General features: G+C 52.5%; 2 protein-coding genes across 2 annotated transcripts; both read right to left on the bottom strand.

The window, feature by feature from the left end:
• Nucleotides 1-205: 205 nt before the first annotated feature.
• pth2 (parathyroid hormone 2) lies at nt 206-1,994 on the bottom strand. Its single transcript, XM_083683205.1, has 3 exons — nt 1,667-1,994; nt 1,207-1,308; nt 206-814 (listed from the first exon to the last, which is right to left on the bottom strand). The coding sequence occupies exons 2-3, from the start codon at nt 1,305-1,307 to the stop codon at nt 469-471; spliced, it is 447 nt and encodes a 148-aa protein (XP_083539331.1). The 5' UTR covers nt 1,308; nt 1,667-1,994; the 3' UTR covers nt 206-468.
• A 3,052-nt stretch (nt 1,995-5,046) lies between these two features.
• On the bottom strand, nt 5,047-15,113 carry rin3 (Ras and Rab interactor 3; the record flags this gene model as incomplete). The annotated part of the gene is made up of 11 exons (XM_083683429.1): nt 5,047-5,610; nt 7,845-8,008; nt 8,200-8,331; nt 9,957-10,265; nt 10,521-11,192; nt 12,215-13,051; nt 13,304-13,395; nt 13,535-13,607; nt 14,107-14,221; nt 14,818-14,921; nt 15,092-15,113. The coding sequence occupies 11 exons, from the start codon at nt 15,111-15,113 to the stop codon at nt 5,293-5,295; spliced, it is 2,838 nt and encodes a 945-aa protein (XP_083539555.1). The 3' UTR covers nt 5,047-5,292.
• Nucleotides 15,114-15,622: the final 509 nt, after the last annotated feature.

The raw sequence follows: 15,622 nt of genomic DNA, 5'->3' as shown, positions 1-15,622 counted from the left end.
GGTTAATCCAGTAAACCTCTTTCTACCCTGGCCTGGCAGACTGGTGCACCACCCTAACCCTTTAGAAGAGCTGGATTACATCATGTAAAGGCAGGGTAGCAGGTACCTGGGTCAGTGTAATATAGATAAATCATAGGACACATTAAGCGGGACAATGACCATATTTATACAAAACATGATCTTTATTATGAGTCGCATGGACAGTTTCACGGTAGACTTGCAACAATATCCACCAAATCCAGACATGTCATATGACTCCCTGACTGGGTTCAACACAACCATCCCCAACCATAACCAGGGAGAGTTAGAGTTAGGGTTAGGACCCTAGAGTTAGGGTTAGCTAACAATGAGTTAGAGTTAGAGGGTTAGGGTGGATATACATTAGATATGCAGTTTATTCTTCATCAAATATCAATATCTTTATAGACATTTTCTCAGAGATGGTCTAGGTTAGGGTTAGGACTGATGTTACTGTGAGTTGACAACCAGCAGCTTCTGCATGTAGGAGTTCAGCCACTTCTGCCTCTCCATGGCCGTCAGCAGCTTGCTCTTCTCCCTGAAGGCTGCGTCGTCCGCCACAACGATGTTCCTCTTCTCCTGGCCGGAGTTGGAGGCCCAGAGGCCGGGGTTGGAGGCCCAGAGGCCGGGGTTGGAGGCCCAGAGGTCGGGGTTGGAGGAGAACCACTCCTCCCCCAACACCTCCGTCTGACTCTCAGCTGCTCCAAAGTCTGACATCATCTGGAGGCTCCAGTCCCTCAGGGACACGGACGGGTAGAGAAGCTTCCTCTGGGCCTCGTCGGCTGGAGACGAGCCTCTGGAGCACAACAGGGTTAGAGTTAGGACCCTAGGGTTAGGACTAGGACCCTAGGGTGAGGGTTAGGACCCTAGAGTTAGGACTAGGACCCTGGGATTAGGGTTAGGACCCTAGGGTTAGAACTAGGACCCTAGGGTTAGGACCCAAGGGTTAGGGCTAGGACCCTAGGGTTCGGGTTAGGACCCTAGGGTTCGGGTTAGTGCACCCTGATGTGTGTTGGGTTAGGGTTAGGGCTGGGGTTAGGACCCTAGGGTTCGGGTTAGTACACCCTGAGGTGTGTTGGGTTAGATTTAGGGCTGGGGTTAGGACCCTAGGGTTAGGGTTAGTACACCCTGAGGTGTGTTGGGTTAGATTTAGGGCTGGGGTTAGGACCCTAGGGTTAGGGTTAGTACCTGTGCAGAGGTGAGAGGCGTGGCTGAGGGAAGCCGTAGGTTAGTAGGGTGAAGACCAGGAGACTCAACAGCAGGAGAGGGAGACGACCAACAGCAGCCATCCTGGAACACACAGGTCACAGGTCAGAGGTCGCAGGTCAGGAGATTCAAGATTCAAGATTCTTTATTTGTCACGTGCATACAAGTATACAGTGAAATGCAAAAGTGACAGTGCCGCAGAGTCGTGCAACAATACAATAAGTTTTAAAAATCTCACAGATCTCAATATTTCCCTCCACACTCACTTTGTTACTTTTTTAAAAACTCTACAAATGTTTTAAACAGACTATATGAGTCAAACACAGAACACTAACCCATCCTAACCCTAGCTCTAGCCCTAACCCTAGCCCCAGTCCTAACCCCAACACTAAGAAGAGACGGTTAGGGTTAGAGAGCTGAATGTACTTCTGGATGTTCTCACCTGCTGTGTAGAGAGTGGACTGGCTGGTTCTGGTCCAGAGAGCAGAGTGGACTGGCAGGTTCTGGTCCAGAGAGCAGAGTGGACTGGCTGGTTCTGGTCCAGAGAGCAGAGTGGACTGGCTGGTTCTCTGTCCTGCAGATGGTTGAAGAGAGAGAAAGACTGGTTCTTCCTCTCCAGAGGATCCTTCTCTTATATACCGACCTCCTTCAGACGTGGGGTGGAAGGCAGGCACTGCCAGATGAAAGAACGCGTCTCCTTCCCTCCTTCCCTCCTTCCCTCCTTCTCTCCCCTCAGAGCTGAGACATCACATGATGAAAGAACGCGTCTCCTTCCCTCCTTCCCTCCCCTCAGAGCTGAGACGTCACACTGCAGCCTGGACCTCCTGTTTCTTAATACTAACCTGAGGACAGCTGACTGGTCGTCAGGGTAATGATGTCTAATTTGATGTGTTCGTTTCTGAAACAACGTCAGGAATCAAAACAAGCTTTTATCAGCGACCGTCACCCAGCAACCCTCCCTTCCTAAGGTCACGACCTCCCTGAGTCTAGATGGAACAGCAGGGTCATGCTCCGGTGGGGTGGGGGGGGGCGAGGGCGGGGGGAGGGAGGGAGGGGGGGGTTATGTTAGGGGGGCGGGGGGAAAACGGATGTGGGATACATCAGTGTTGTGTTTGCGTTTGTTGCCTTCTCCTGTCAGCCTACACACGATGATGACAGGCAGGACTGAAGACACCTCGTTAACTTCATACAGCTGTCATGTTCAACGCACACACACACACACACACACACACACACACACACACCACACACCTTTGAACCTGTGGACGTTATAGACAGGCTGACAGCTTGATTGACAGGTGGAGTGCCCCGAGACAGAACAACAGGTCTCGTTACCGATGGCAACTTCGTTAAACTCTCATTTAAAATAATGACCAGTGGAGGCTGGAGAGAGAGAGAGAGAGAGAGAGAGAGAGAGAGCGAGAGAGAAAGAGAAAGAGAGAGAGAGAGCAGAGATGGCGACAGAGTTCCTGATCAGAGAAATCTGTCTTTCTTTTGTCATTGTTAGGGGTTAGATAGATAGATAGATAGATAGATAGATAGATAGATAGATAGATAGATAGATAGATAGATAGATAGATAGCAAGGTAGGTACTTTATTGATCCCAGAGAGGAAATTAAGCAAATTACAGCAGCTCACATCACAAACAACAACAACAAAATAAAGTTACAATAGAATAATAAAATAAAATAGACATCTGAAACATTCTATACAGTAAGAACAGTCCAACATGATTTAACATCCCCCAGCCTGACTCTGATCACCCTGATGGAGCCAGGCGGAGGAGGAGTTGGACAGTCTTATTGCGGCAGGCAGAAAAGATCTCCTATAGCGCTCCTTAGTGCAACGTGGTTGTAATAGTCTGTTGCTAAAGGAGCTTCTCTGCTCTGCCACAGTGTCATGTAGGGGATGGGAGGGGTTGTCCTTGATGGCCAGGAGTTTGGTCCTCATCCTGCTATTGGCCACCTCCTCCACAGTGTCCAGGGTGACACCGAGGACAGGACCAGCTTTTCTAATAAGCTTGTTCAGCCTCTTGGTGTCACCTTCCTTAATGCTGCCCCCCAGTATACCACCGCGTACAGCACTGTGCTGACCACCACTGACTGGTAGAACATGTTCAGCAGAGTCTTGCACACGCCAAAGGACCTGAGCCTCCTCAGGAAATAAAGCCGGCTCAGGCCCCTCTTGTACAGGACATCTGTGTTACCAGTCCAGTCCAGTTTATTGTCCAGGTGCACCCCCAGGTACTTGTAGATCTGGACCACCTCCACGTCCTCTCCCTGGATGGAAACAGGAGACAGGGGGACCCTCGTCCTCTTAAAGTTCACCACCATCTCCTTTGCCTTGCTGATGTTGAGTAGCAGGTGGTTCTGCTCACACCACTCAACAAAACTGTCCACCAGTCTTCTGTACTCGGTCTCCTGGCCTCCACTGACACATCCCACAATAGCAGAATCGTCTGAGAACTTCTGCAGATGGCAAGTATCTGTGTTGTGCCTGAAGTCTGAGGTATAGAGGGTGAAGAGGAAGGGAGCCAGAACTGTCCCCTGGGGGGCGCCAGTGTACAGTCGTACAAACTGTGGCCAGGTAATTCGGGAGGAGTCCACCTGCATCCTCAGCAGTTTATCTGCAAGTAGTAAGGGCTGTATGGTGTTAAATGCACTGGAGAAGTCAAAGAACATGACCCTCACCGTGCTGCCAGCCTTATCTAAATGGGAGTGAGCTCTGTGTAGCAGGTAGATGATGGCATCATCCACACCAATGTCTGCCTGGTAGGCAAACTGCAGGGGGTCCAATGATGTCTTCACCAGGGGCCTCATGTGTGCTAGCACCAGTCTTTCCATGGTCTTCATGATGTGGGATGTAAAGGCTACTGGTCTATAGTCATTCAGAACACTGGGGTTCCTTTTCTTTGGTACCGATACCAGGCAAGATGTTTTCCACATTGATGGGACCTTTTTCAGACTGAGGCTCAGGGTAAAAAGGTACTGGACTACTCCACACAGCTGGTCCGCACAGACTTTGAGCACCGGGCTCACACCGTCAGCCTTCCTGGTGCGGAGTTTCCCCAGCTCTCTCTTCACCTGAGCCATACTGATGAAGACATTGGAGTGGGGGGTGGTGGGGGGGTCGTTGGCTGTGGTGTCGGGGGGCAGATTGATGGGTTAGGGTTAGGGGTTAAGGTTAGGGTTAGGGGTTAGGATAAGGGGTTAGGGTTAGGGTTAGGGTTAGTCATATTACAGTTATTGATCCAAATCAATCAAGATTCCACACTGGCTTCATTTAAACATGTGGTCAAAACCAACACAGCCCTCCTGTCAATTTCAACCCTAACCCTAACCTGAGTGACTAACCCTAACACTAACCTGAGTGATGTCATCTAAAAGAAAAGAAAACACAAGAAAAAGTCACATGATGTAGCAATAATACATTTAATGACAGTATGCAGAAGCACCATTACCATGGAAACCAAATGGAGACATTAAAGCAGGTACGTACCCTAACCCCAGTCCTAACCTTAACTCTGACTCCTACTAACCCTGAACCTGACCCTAACCCTAACTCTGACCCTAACCCTGACCCTAACTCTGACCTTAACACTGACCCTAACTCTGAACCTAATCCTGACCCTAACCCTGACCCTAACTCTGACCTCTAACCCTAATCCTGACTCTGACCCTAACCCTGACTCTAACTCTGACCCCTAACCCTGACTCTAACCCTGACCTTGACCCCTAACCCTAACTCTGACCCTAATCCTAACCCTAACTCTGACTCCTACTAACCCTGAACCTGACCCTAACCCAAACCCTGACCCTAACCATGACATTGACCCTAACTCTGAACCTAACCCTGACACTAACCCTGACCCTAACTCTGACCCTAACCCTAACTCTGACACTAAACCTGACCCCTGATCCTGACTCTGACCCCTAACCCTGACCCCTAACCCTGACCCTAACTCTGACCCCTAACCCTGACCCCTAACCCTGACCCTAACTCTTACCCTAACCCTGACCCCTGACCCTAACTCAGGTCTGATTACAATAGAACTGTGTTGTCCAGACTCAGATTAACACAGGGGTCTCAGGTCCAGACTCAGGCGGAGGTTGGCTGTCTGTCTCCTCTTCTGTCTTGTTGCTGGGGCGATAGACGAAGCTGTACTCAGCGTGCTGGAGGCGGGCTTTGACGTGGAGGGGGCGATCTTGTGGGTCCAGGGGGCGGTACCGCCCGCCCACTAGAACACTCAGGCTGTAGGCCTCCGGGTCGGACACACAAAACCGCTCAGCGCACTGGACACACACCTCCCGGGCCGTGCTGCCTGGCACCACGCCCAGTGGACGGCTGCTAGAACCCGCCTCCAGGAAGGACACGTTGATAAAGTCCTGCGACACCATGACAACATGTATGTGAGAGGATAACCATGACAACATGTATGATTTCCTGTGTTGCTGTATGTTGTATTATAGTATGTTGATTCTGCATCCACACCCTAACCCTAACAGACTAACCCTAACCCTAACAGACTAACCCTAACCGACTAACCCTAACCGACTAACCTTAACAGACTAACCCTAACCCTAACAGACTAACCCTAACCGACTAACCCTAACCGACTAACCCTAACCGACTAACCTTAACAGACTAACCCTAACCCAAACAGACTAACCCTAACTTTAACAGACCAACCCTAACCCAAACAGACTAACCCTAACAGACTAACCCTAACAGACTAACCCAAACAGACTAACCCTAACAGACTAACCCTAACAGACTAACCCTAATAGACCAACCCTAACAGACTAACCCTAACCCAAACAGACTAACCCTAACCTTAACAGACTAACCTTAACCCAAACAGACTAACCCTAACCCTAACAGACTAACCCTAACAGACTAACCCTAACCCTAACAGACTAACCCAAACAGACTAACCCTAACAGACTAACCCTAACCCTAACAGACTAACCCTAACAGACTAACCCTAACAGACTAACCCTAATAGACCAACCTTAACAGACTAACCCTAACAGACTAACCCTAACAGACTAACCCTAACCCTAACCAACTAACCCTAACAGACTAACCCTAACTTTAACAGACCAACCCTAACCCAAACAGACTAACCCTAACCCAAACAGACTAACCCTAACAGACTAACCCTAACAGACTAACCCTAACCCAAACAGACTAACCCTAACAGACTAACCCTAACAGACTAACCCTAATAGACTAACCCTAACAGACTAACCCAAACAGACTAACCCTAACAGACTAATCCTAACCCAAACAGACTAACCCTAACAGACTAACCCTAACAGACTAATCCTAACCCTAACAGACTAACCCTAACAGACTAACACTAACCGACTAACCTTAACAGACTAACCCTAACCCAAACAGACTAACCCTAACTTTAACAGACCAACCCTAACCCAAACAGACTAACCCTAACCCTAACAGACTAACCCTAACAGACTAACCCTAACCCAAACAGACTAACCCTAACAGACTAACCCTAACAGACTAACCCTAACAGACTAACCCTAATAGACCAACCCTAACAGACTAACCCTAACCCAAACAGACTAACCCTAACCTTAACAGACTAACCTTAACCCAAACAGACTAACCCTAACCCTAACAGACTAACCTTAACAGACTAACCAAAACAGACTAACCCTAACAGACTAACCCTAACAGACTAACCCTAACAGACTAACCTTAACAGACTAACCCTAACAGACTAACCCTAACAGACTAACCCTAACCCTAACAGACTAACACTAACCCTAACAGACTAACCCTAACAGACTAAGCCAAACAGACTAACCCAAACAGACTAACCCTAACAGACTAACCCTAACCCTAACAGACTAACCCTAACCCAAACAGACTAACCCTAACAGACTAACCCTAATCGACTAACCCTAACAGACTAACCCTAACAGACTAACCCAAACAGACTAACCCTAACAGACTAACCCTAATTCAAACAGACTAACCCTAACAGACTAACCCTAACCCTAACAGACTAACCCTAACCCTAACAGACTAACCCAAACAGACTAACCCTAACAGACTAACCCAAACAGACTAACCCTAACAGACTAACCCTAACAGACTAACCCAAACAGACTAACCCTAACCTTAACAGACTAACCCTAACAGACTAACCCTAACCGACTAATCCTAACCTAACAGACTAACCCGAACAGACTAACCCTAACCCTAACAGACTAACCCTACCCATAACAGACCATCCCTAACAGACTAACCCTAACAGACTAACCCTAACCCTAACAGACTAAGCCGAACAGAGGTTACCCGAATGGAGCATTGAAAGCCACTGGCCTGGTTGAGTGTGTGTGGTGTGTGTGTGTGTGTGTGTGTGTGTGTGTGTGTGTGTGTGTGTGTGTGTGTGTGTGTGTGGGGTGGTGTGGTGTGTGTGTGGTGTGTGTGTGTGTGGTGTGGGTGTGGTGTGTGTGTGGTGTGTGTGATGTGTGGTGTGTGGTGTGTGTGTGTGTGTGTGTGTGTGTGTGTGTGTGTGTGGGTGTGTGTGTGTGTGTGTTTGTGTGTGTGTGTGTGTGTGTGTGTGTGTGTGTGTGTGTGTGTGTACCTGTATGGAGCAGTGGGAGCCTGTGGCCTGGCTGATGGTGCGTCTGCGTTCCCAGCGGTGGATGGAGTCCTGGATCTCCAGACTGAGCTGGCGCGGTGCCACCTGCTGGCTGAAGCTCTTAATGTGCTGCAGAGCTCCGTAGGTGGTGGTCAGGTAGTAGGAGCCTACACACACACACACACACACACGTGGTCAGGTAGTACAAGCCTAAAACACCACACAGCGTGTTGCTGTATAAAATAATGATAATAATAAAGTGTGTTTGTGTGTGTGTGTTTGTGTGTGTGTGTGTGTGTGTGTGTGTGTGGTGTGTGTGTGTGTGTGTGTGTGTGTGTGTGTGTGTGTGTGTAGGAACCTTCTCCTAGCTGCAGAGCAGGGTCCATCAGCTCCATCATGTACTCCAGGTCTACCAGCAGGGCGGCGGTGTTGCTGCGCGCCAGGACATACATCAGCACCGGCAGGAAGTCATCAGCACCGAGGACTCTCCCTGCAGGAAATCATCAGACACCACACATCTACTGCCTGAGACTGAGGACTCCTCCCTCCCTCCCTCCCAGGGTCAGGGTCAGGGTCAGGGCTAGGGTCAGGGTTAGGGATAGGGCTAGGGCTAGGGCTAGGGCTTGGGCTAGGGTTAGGGTTAGAGTCAGGGTCAGGGTCAGGGCTAGGGCTAGTGCTAGGGTCAGGGTCAAGGCTAGGGTTAGGGTTAGGGTTAGGGTTAAGGTTAGGGTCAAGGCTAGGGTTTGGATTAGGGTCAGGGCTATGGTCAGGGTCAGGATCAGGGTCAGGGTCAGGGCTAGGGCTTGGGCTAGGGTTAGGGTCAGGGCTAGGGCTAGTGCTAGGGTCAGGGTCAAGGCTAGGGTTAGGGTTAGGGTTAGGGTTAGGGTTAGGGTCAAGGTTAGGGTTAGGGTCAGGGCTAGGGTCAGGGGCTAGGGTCAGGGCTAGGGCTAGGGTCAGGGCTAGGGTCAGGGTCAGGGCCAGGGTCAGGGCTAGGGTCAGGGTCAGGGTCAGGGCTAGGTAGGGTCAGGGTCAGGGCTAGGGCTAGGGTCAGGGTAGGGTCAGGGCAAGGGTCAGAGCTAGGGCTAGGGCTAGGGTCAGGGTAGGGTCAGGGCAAGGGTCAGGGCTAGGGCTAGGTAGGGTCAAGGTCAGGGTCAGGGCTAGGGCTAGGGCTAGGGCTAGGTAGGGTCAGGGTCAGGGCTAGGGCTAGGTAGGGTCAGGGTCAGGGCTAGGGTTAGGGTTAGGATTAGGATTAGGATTAGGATTAGGGTCAGGGTCAGAGCTATCGTCAGGGTCAGGGCTAGGGTCAGAGCTAGGGTCAGGGCTAGGGTAAGGGTCAGGGTCAGGGCTAGGGTCACGGCTAGGGCTAGGGTCAGGGTCAGGGCTAGGGTTTGGGTTAGGGTCAGGGCTATGGTCAGGGTCAGGATCAGGGTCAGGGCTAGGGTCAGGACTAGGGCTATGGTCAGGGTTAGGGTCAGGGCTAGGGCTAGGGCTAGGTCTAGGGTCAGGGCTAGGGCTAGGTAGGGTCAGGGTCAGGGCTAGGGTTAGGGTTAGGGTCAGAGCTATGGTAAGGGTCAGGGCTAGGGTTATTGTCAGGGCTAGGGTCAGGGCCAGGGCTAGGGCTAGGGCTAGGTAGGGTTAGGGTCAGAGCTATGGTAAGGGTCAGGGCTAGGGTTAGGGTTAGGGTCAGAGCTATGGTAAGGGTCAGGGCTAGGGTTATTGTCAGGGCTAGGGTCAGGGCCAGGGCTAGGGCTAGGTAGGGTTAGGGTCAGAGCTATGGTAAGGGTCAGGGCTAGGGTTATTGTCAGGGCTAGGGTCAGGGCCAGGGCTAGGGCTAGGGCTAGGTAGGGTTAGGGTCAGAGCTATGGTAAGGGTCAGGGCTAAGGTTATTGTCAGGGCTAGGGTCAGGGCTAGGGCTAGGGCTAGGTAGGGTTAGGGTCAGAGCTATGGTAAGGGTCAGGGCTAGGGTTATTGTCAGGGCTAGGGTTAGGGCCAGGGCTAGGGCTAGGGCTAGGTAGGGTTAGGGTCAGAGCTATGGTAAGGGTCAGGGCTAGGGTTATTGTCAGGGCTAGGGTCAGGGCCAGGGCTAGGGCTAGGTAGGATCAGGGTTAACCTCACCTGGGCAGCCGACAGACATGGAGTCGTAGATGATCTTGCAGGTTTTGAGCAGCAGGTCGATCTTCCTCTGGGGAGAATACTCCCGGTGCAGCGCGGCCAGCTTCAGCTGGATCCTGTCCATGACGGCGGCCTCGGGCACGCTGGTGGTGACGCCCAGGGCGGTGGTGGTGGAGCTCAGGACCATGGCCTGGTTCTCCCTCAGCCTCCGCAGGGAGCCACTCCGGCCGTGGATCTCCCTCAGCCCCGTGTACACAGACTCCCGCAGTGGCTTCAACACACTCTTACACATAGCAGCCTCCACCACCACCTCTGGACCATCACACACACACGTTACACACCACTCAACACCACTACACACCACTCAACACCACTACACACCACAACACACCACTACACACCACTACACACCATAACACACCACTACACACACCACTACACACTACACAAACCACAACACAACTACACACACCACTACACACCACTATACACCAGGGCTAGGGCTAGGGTTAGGTTTAGGGTTAGGGCTATGCTTAGGGTTAGGGCCAGGGCTAGGGTTAGGGTTACCTAGGCTCTCCTGGCTGGTGTGGGGCTCCAGCAGGCTGTGGAGCTCGGTGCTCTGGACCAGGTAGCTCCTCAACTGAGTCATCATCTGACGGATCTCCTGGAGCATCTCCGTGCTGCCGCGGTGCTTCCCCAGCGTCTCCATGGTGAACGTCCGGTAGTCTCTGACCAGGTTACCGAAGTAGGAGGTGCCGTCGCGGGACAGCTCCACAATCCTATTCTGCAGCTTCCTGTCAGCGTTCAGGAAGCCTGTGAATACGCTGGAGAAGTTGACCAATGACAGCCGGTGTTTGGCGCGGTCGAGCATCACGGTTGGGCTTCTCTTCACGGTCACCTTGGAGTTAGCCCCTCCCTCCTTTGAGTTGCCGGCCTCAGGCTCCTCCTCCTCCGTGCTGCTGGTGGAGTAGGAGTCGTGTTCCGCAGAGAGAGAAGCTCCGCCCTCGGGGGAGTACAGGGACACATCTGCTGCTCTGGCCCCTCCCACAGCAGCCCTGGCCCCGCCCCCAGGTTGGGAGACTGGCCGATGAGGCAGGACCACATCTGATGATGCATTGATTGACAGAGGTCCTCCCCCTATGACGTGGCAGAGTTCTGGAGACAGTGATGTGGTGGGCGTTGCCTGGGAGGCCCTCTTCCTCCGGGGGGGCGGGACTGGAGCTGCACTCTTCCTCAGTGCTGCAAGTGGAGAAAAACTAGTCAGACACTCCTACAGCCTGACTACAGTCAGACACTCCTACAGCCTGACTACAGTCAGACACTCCTACAGCCTCACCTACAGCCTCAACTACAGCCTGACTACAGTCAGACACTCCTACAGCCTCACAGTCAGACACTCCTACACCCTGACTACAGTCAGACACTCCTACAGTCAGACACTCCTACAGCCTCACCTACAGCCTGACTACAGTCAGACACTCCTACAACCTGACTACAGTCAGACACTCCTACAGCCTCACAGTCTGACACTCCTACAGCCTGACTACAGTCAGACACTGCTACAGCCTGACTATAGTCAGACACTCCTACAGCCTCACAGTCTGACACTCCTACAGCCTGACTACAGCCAGACACTCCTACAGCCTGACTACAGTCAGACACTCCTACAGCCTTACAGTCACACTCCTACAGCCTGACAACAGGCTGTGTACAGTCAGACACTCCTACAGCCTGACTACAGTCAGACACTCCTACAGCCTCACAGTCAGACACTCCTACACCCTGACTACAGTCAGACACTCCTACAGTCAGACACTCCTACAGCCTCACCTACAGCCTGACTACAGTCAGACACTCCTACAGCCTCACCTACAGCCTGACTACAGTCAGACACTCCTACAGCCTTACAGTCACACTCCTGCAGCCTGACTACAGTCAGACACTCCTACAGCCTGACTACAGTCAGACACTCCTACAGCCTGACTACAGTCAGACACTGCTACAGCCTGACTACAGTCAGACACTCCTACAACCTGACTACAGTCAGACACTCCTACAGCCTCACCTACAGCCTGACTACAGTCAGACACTCCTACAGCCTTACAGTCACACTCCTGCAGCCTGACTACAGTCAGACACTCCTACAGCCTGACTACAGTCAGACACTCCTACAGCCTGACAACAGTCAGACACTGCTACAGCCTGACTACAGTCAGACACTCCTACAACCTGACTACAGTCAGACACTCCTACAGCCTCACCTACAGCCTGACTACAGTCAGACACCCAGCTCTGCTCCACTGCTTCCTCCATCTGCCTCTCTGTCATGTTTCTGTCCTCAACACAGACTGGCACTGAGAACCCTCCTCCCTCTTCTGCTGTCAGCCTGATGGGGTGAGGGTCAAGGTCAGGGTGAGGGTCAGAGTCAGGGTCAGGGTCAGGGTGAGGGTGAGGGTCAAGGTCAGGGTGAGGGTGAGGGTGAGGGTCAGGGTGAGGGTGAGGGTCACGATCAGGGTCAGGGTGAGGGTCAAGGTCAGGGTGAAGGTGAGGGTGAGGGTGAGGGTCAGGGTGAGGGTGAGGGTCAGGATCAGGATCAGTGTCTGTCTGTCTGTTGGAGGCTGTGCGTTGTAGTGGTACAGGAGGAAGTCTGTGTGGAGGATGTTGTAGGTGTGGCCGTCTGCTTCCTCTTACTGCAGCTGCTGACATCTCTCTCTCTCCTTCCCCAATCTCTCCTTCCTCTTTCAGCCCTGCGTTGGCTGGGGGGGCCAGGGGCCTGGGGGAGAGGGGGTGTGTGGTACCCTGAGGCAGCAGCAGTCCCTCTGGGGTGTGGGGGGGGCGGGGTGGGGGGCGTTTGTACCTGGGGGGCCCCTGGCCTGGGCTGGTCAGACTCAGGCTCCTGTAGATGGGGGTGGGTGGGGGGGCTGTGTTGTGCAGACGGCTGCAGTGCTCCTCTATGAAGACGGGGTTGACGTACCACAGCCGGCTGCAGCCTGCAGACAGCTTCACCTCGCAGGAGCTCCGCCCCCCGCAGGGGGTGTGGCCCTGCCCATCACCTGTGGCGTCGTCACTAAGGCTGTTCAGCTGAGAACCCCAGAAGTCTGGAGGAAGAAAACTACAATTACTAGTGTGTGTGGTGTGTGTGGTGTGTGTGGTGTGTGTGTATGTGTGTGTGTGTGTGTCTGTGTGTATCTGTGTGTGTGTGTGTGTGTGTGTTGTCCTTCATTATTACTTATTTCTGAAAGACCTGCCGCCACTTAAGACACACCCTCTTTTTCATAAAAAATCTCTGAGCCCCTGGCCAATCAGAACTCACGCTACCTGAGCCCCTGGCCAATCAGAACTCACACTACCTGAGCCTAATGATGAGATCATCTCCATGTCCTCATACTTGGTTGCCTGGACGATGACCGACGGCAGCCTCAGGGTGAAGGGCAGAACATCACTGAAAGGGTTAAAGGTCAACATTAACATCATCCCTCAGGTCAGGTCAACATTAACATCATCCCTCAGGTCAGAGGTCAACATTATGTAAATAACATGTTCTACATGTTTGAGTTTTTACTGGCTGGTTACGGTCTTACCGGCTGATACAGTAGAAAGCGATGAGTTTGAAGATGTTGTCAAAAACCAGGCCGGAACGCTCCAGGTAGATCACTGCAACGGAGATGAACTGTTCATCAACACTGAATCAACATCCTATTGGTCACTGCAGTCTTATCTGGTGATGTAACACTGGTCAGGTTGATATCCTAGTCTAACCCTAACCCTAACCCTAACCCTAACCCTAACATTGGTCAGGTTGATATCCTAGTCTAACCCTAACCCCAACCCCAACCCCAACCCTAACCCCAATCCCAACCCTGTTTTCATGCTCTGCTGCAGTCAGGTGTATCTGGTACTTCAGAGGTTTCGTAACGACAGAAAGGAAAAGGGATTTTCTTGCTTTGCAGCTACGCTGGTTTATTCTGCGTTGAATATGTCACCTCCCCCTCCCCTCCCCTCCCCCCCTCGCCTCCCCCTCCCCCTCCCCTCCCCTCCATTGCCCTCACCCTCGTCCTCCCCCACACCGCCCCTCTCCTCAACCCCCTCCCCTCGTCCTCCCCCCTTGTCCTCCCTCCCAGTGACCAATAGCAGTCAAGTCCAGGTTACTCACATGACTGTTCCTGTTTGACCAGCAGGTCCTGAACGTGTGTCTCCCCCTGCTGGCCAGAGAGCCGTACTGACAGGACCATCGCCTTCTGATCACAGCTTTTACGCACTAAAAAGATCTAAGCATAAAGTCATAGTCAACACTGTTACAAACATACAGTCATACAATCAATACTGTTATAGTCATATAGTCAACACTGTTACAGTCAGATAGTCAACACTTACAAACATATAGTCAACACTGTTAAAGTCACAGTCAACACTGTTACAAACAGTCATATAGTCAACCCTGTTCCAGTCTTATAGTCAACACTGTTACAAACAGTCATATAGTCAACACTGTTACAAACAGTCATATAGTCAACATTGTTGGGGGGGGGGGTACAGTGTGTGTGTGTGTGTGTGTGTGTGTGTGTGTGTGTGTGTGTGTGTGTGCGTGCGTGTGTGTAGGTACAGTGTGTGTGTGTGTGTGTGTGTGTGTGTGTGTGTGTGTGGGTACAGTGTGTGTGTGTGTGTGTGTGTGTGTGTGTGTGCGTGTGTGTGGTTACAGTGTGTGTCTGGGTACAGTGTGTGTGTGTGTGTGTGTGTGTGTGTGTGCGTGTGTGCGTGTGTGTGTGTGTGTGTGTAGGTACAGTGTGTGTGTGTGTGTGTGTGGGGGGGGGGGTACAGTGTGTGTGTGTGTGTGTGTGTGTGTGTGTGTGTGTGTGTGTCTCACCCCAGGTCTCTCTCTCTGCAGGATGATGGAGGCGTGGTGCTGACTCATCCCTAGCTGCAGCCAGACGGGACACGTCTTAATCAGCTTCTCCAAAACACTGATACCTGGGGGGGGGGGGGGGGGGAACAGGGGGGGTGGGCTTTGGTACTGAGGAAGACAGGGAGGGAGACAGGGGAGTGGGGAGGGGGGGAGACAGAGGGGGGGAGGGCTTTGGTACTTGGGGAGACAGGGAGGGAGACAGGGGAATGGGGAGAGGGGGGGAGGGCTTTGGTACTGGGGGAGACAGGGGGACACATGAGGGTTTTGTCAGTGGAGGAGGAGGTCTTGGCTGCAGTGGATAAGAGGGTTTTGATGGCTGGCAGTGGGAGGGAGGGGGGGGTGTTGGGGAGGTGAGAGGAGCAGGGTGCTGGGGGGAGGACAGGGGTGAAGGGAGGGGTGGGGAGAAGGGCAGGGCAACTGGTGGAGTTGAGGTTATAGGGGCCGGGGGGGAGGAGGGTGGTGGTCTTGTGGAGGGTCCTGTGGAGGATCCTGTGGAGGGTGCAAGTCTGCGTCCCACGGCTCTTGGTGCTGGTGGTCGTTCTGGGTCTGGATCTGGGGTTGACCGTGGTCCTGGTCCTGGTTCTGGGTCTGGATCTGGTGTTGACCGTGGTCCTGGTCCTGGTCCTGGTTCTGGGTCTGGATCTGGGTCTGGTGTTGACCGTGGTCCTGGTCCTGGTCCTGCTCCTGGTCCTGGGTCTGGATCTGGATCTGGATCAGGTGTTGACCGTGGTCCTGGTCCTGGTCCTGGTCCTTGTCCTGGTTCTGG

The sequence above is a fragment of the Argentina silus genome (genome assembly GCF_951799395.1).
Source record: "Argentina silus genome assembly, chromosome: 13".
Lineage (NCBI taxonomy): Eukaryota > Metazoa > Chordata > Actinopteri > Argentiniformes > Argentinidae > Argentina > Argentina silus.
This window is presented reverse-complemented; position numbering and strand designations above follow the sequence as displayed.

Bases quoted from the DNA above. Each gene is read 5' to 3' on its own strand.
- pth2 (XM_083683205.1), bottom strand. From the start codon at position 1,307: ATGGCTGCTGTTGGTCGTCTCCCTCTCCTGCTGTTGAGTCTCCTGGTC. The intron at 815-1,206 runs GTACTAACCCTA...GTTGTGCTCCAG, and splicing joins CGCCTCTCACCTCTGCACAG to AGGCTCGTCTCCAGCCGACG.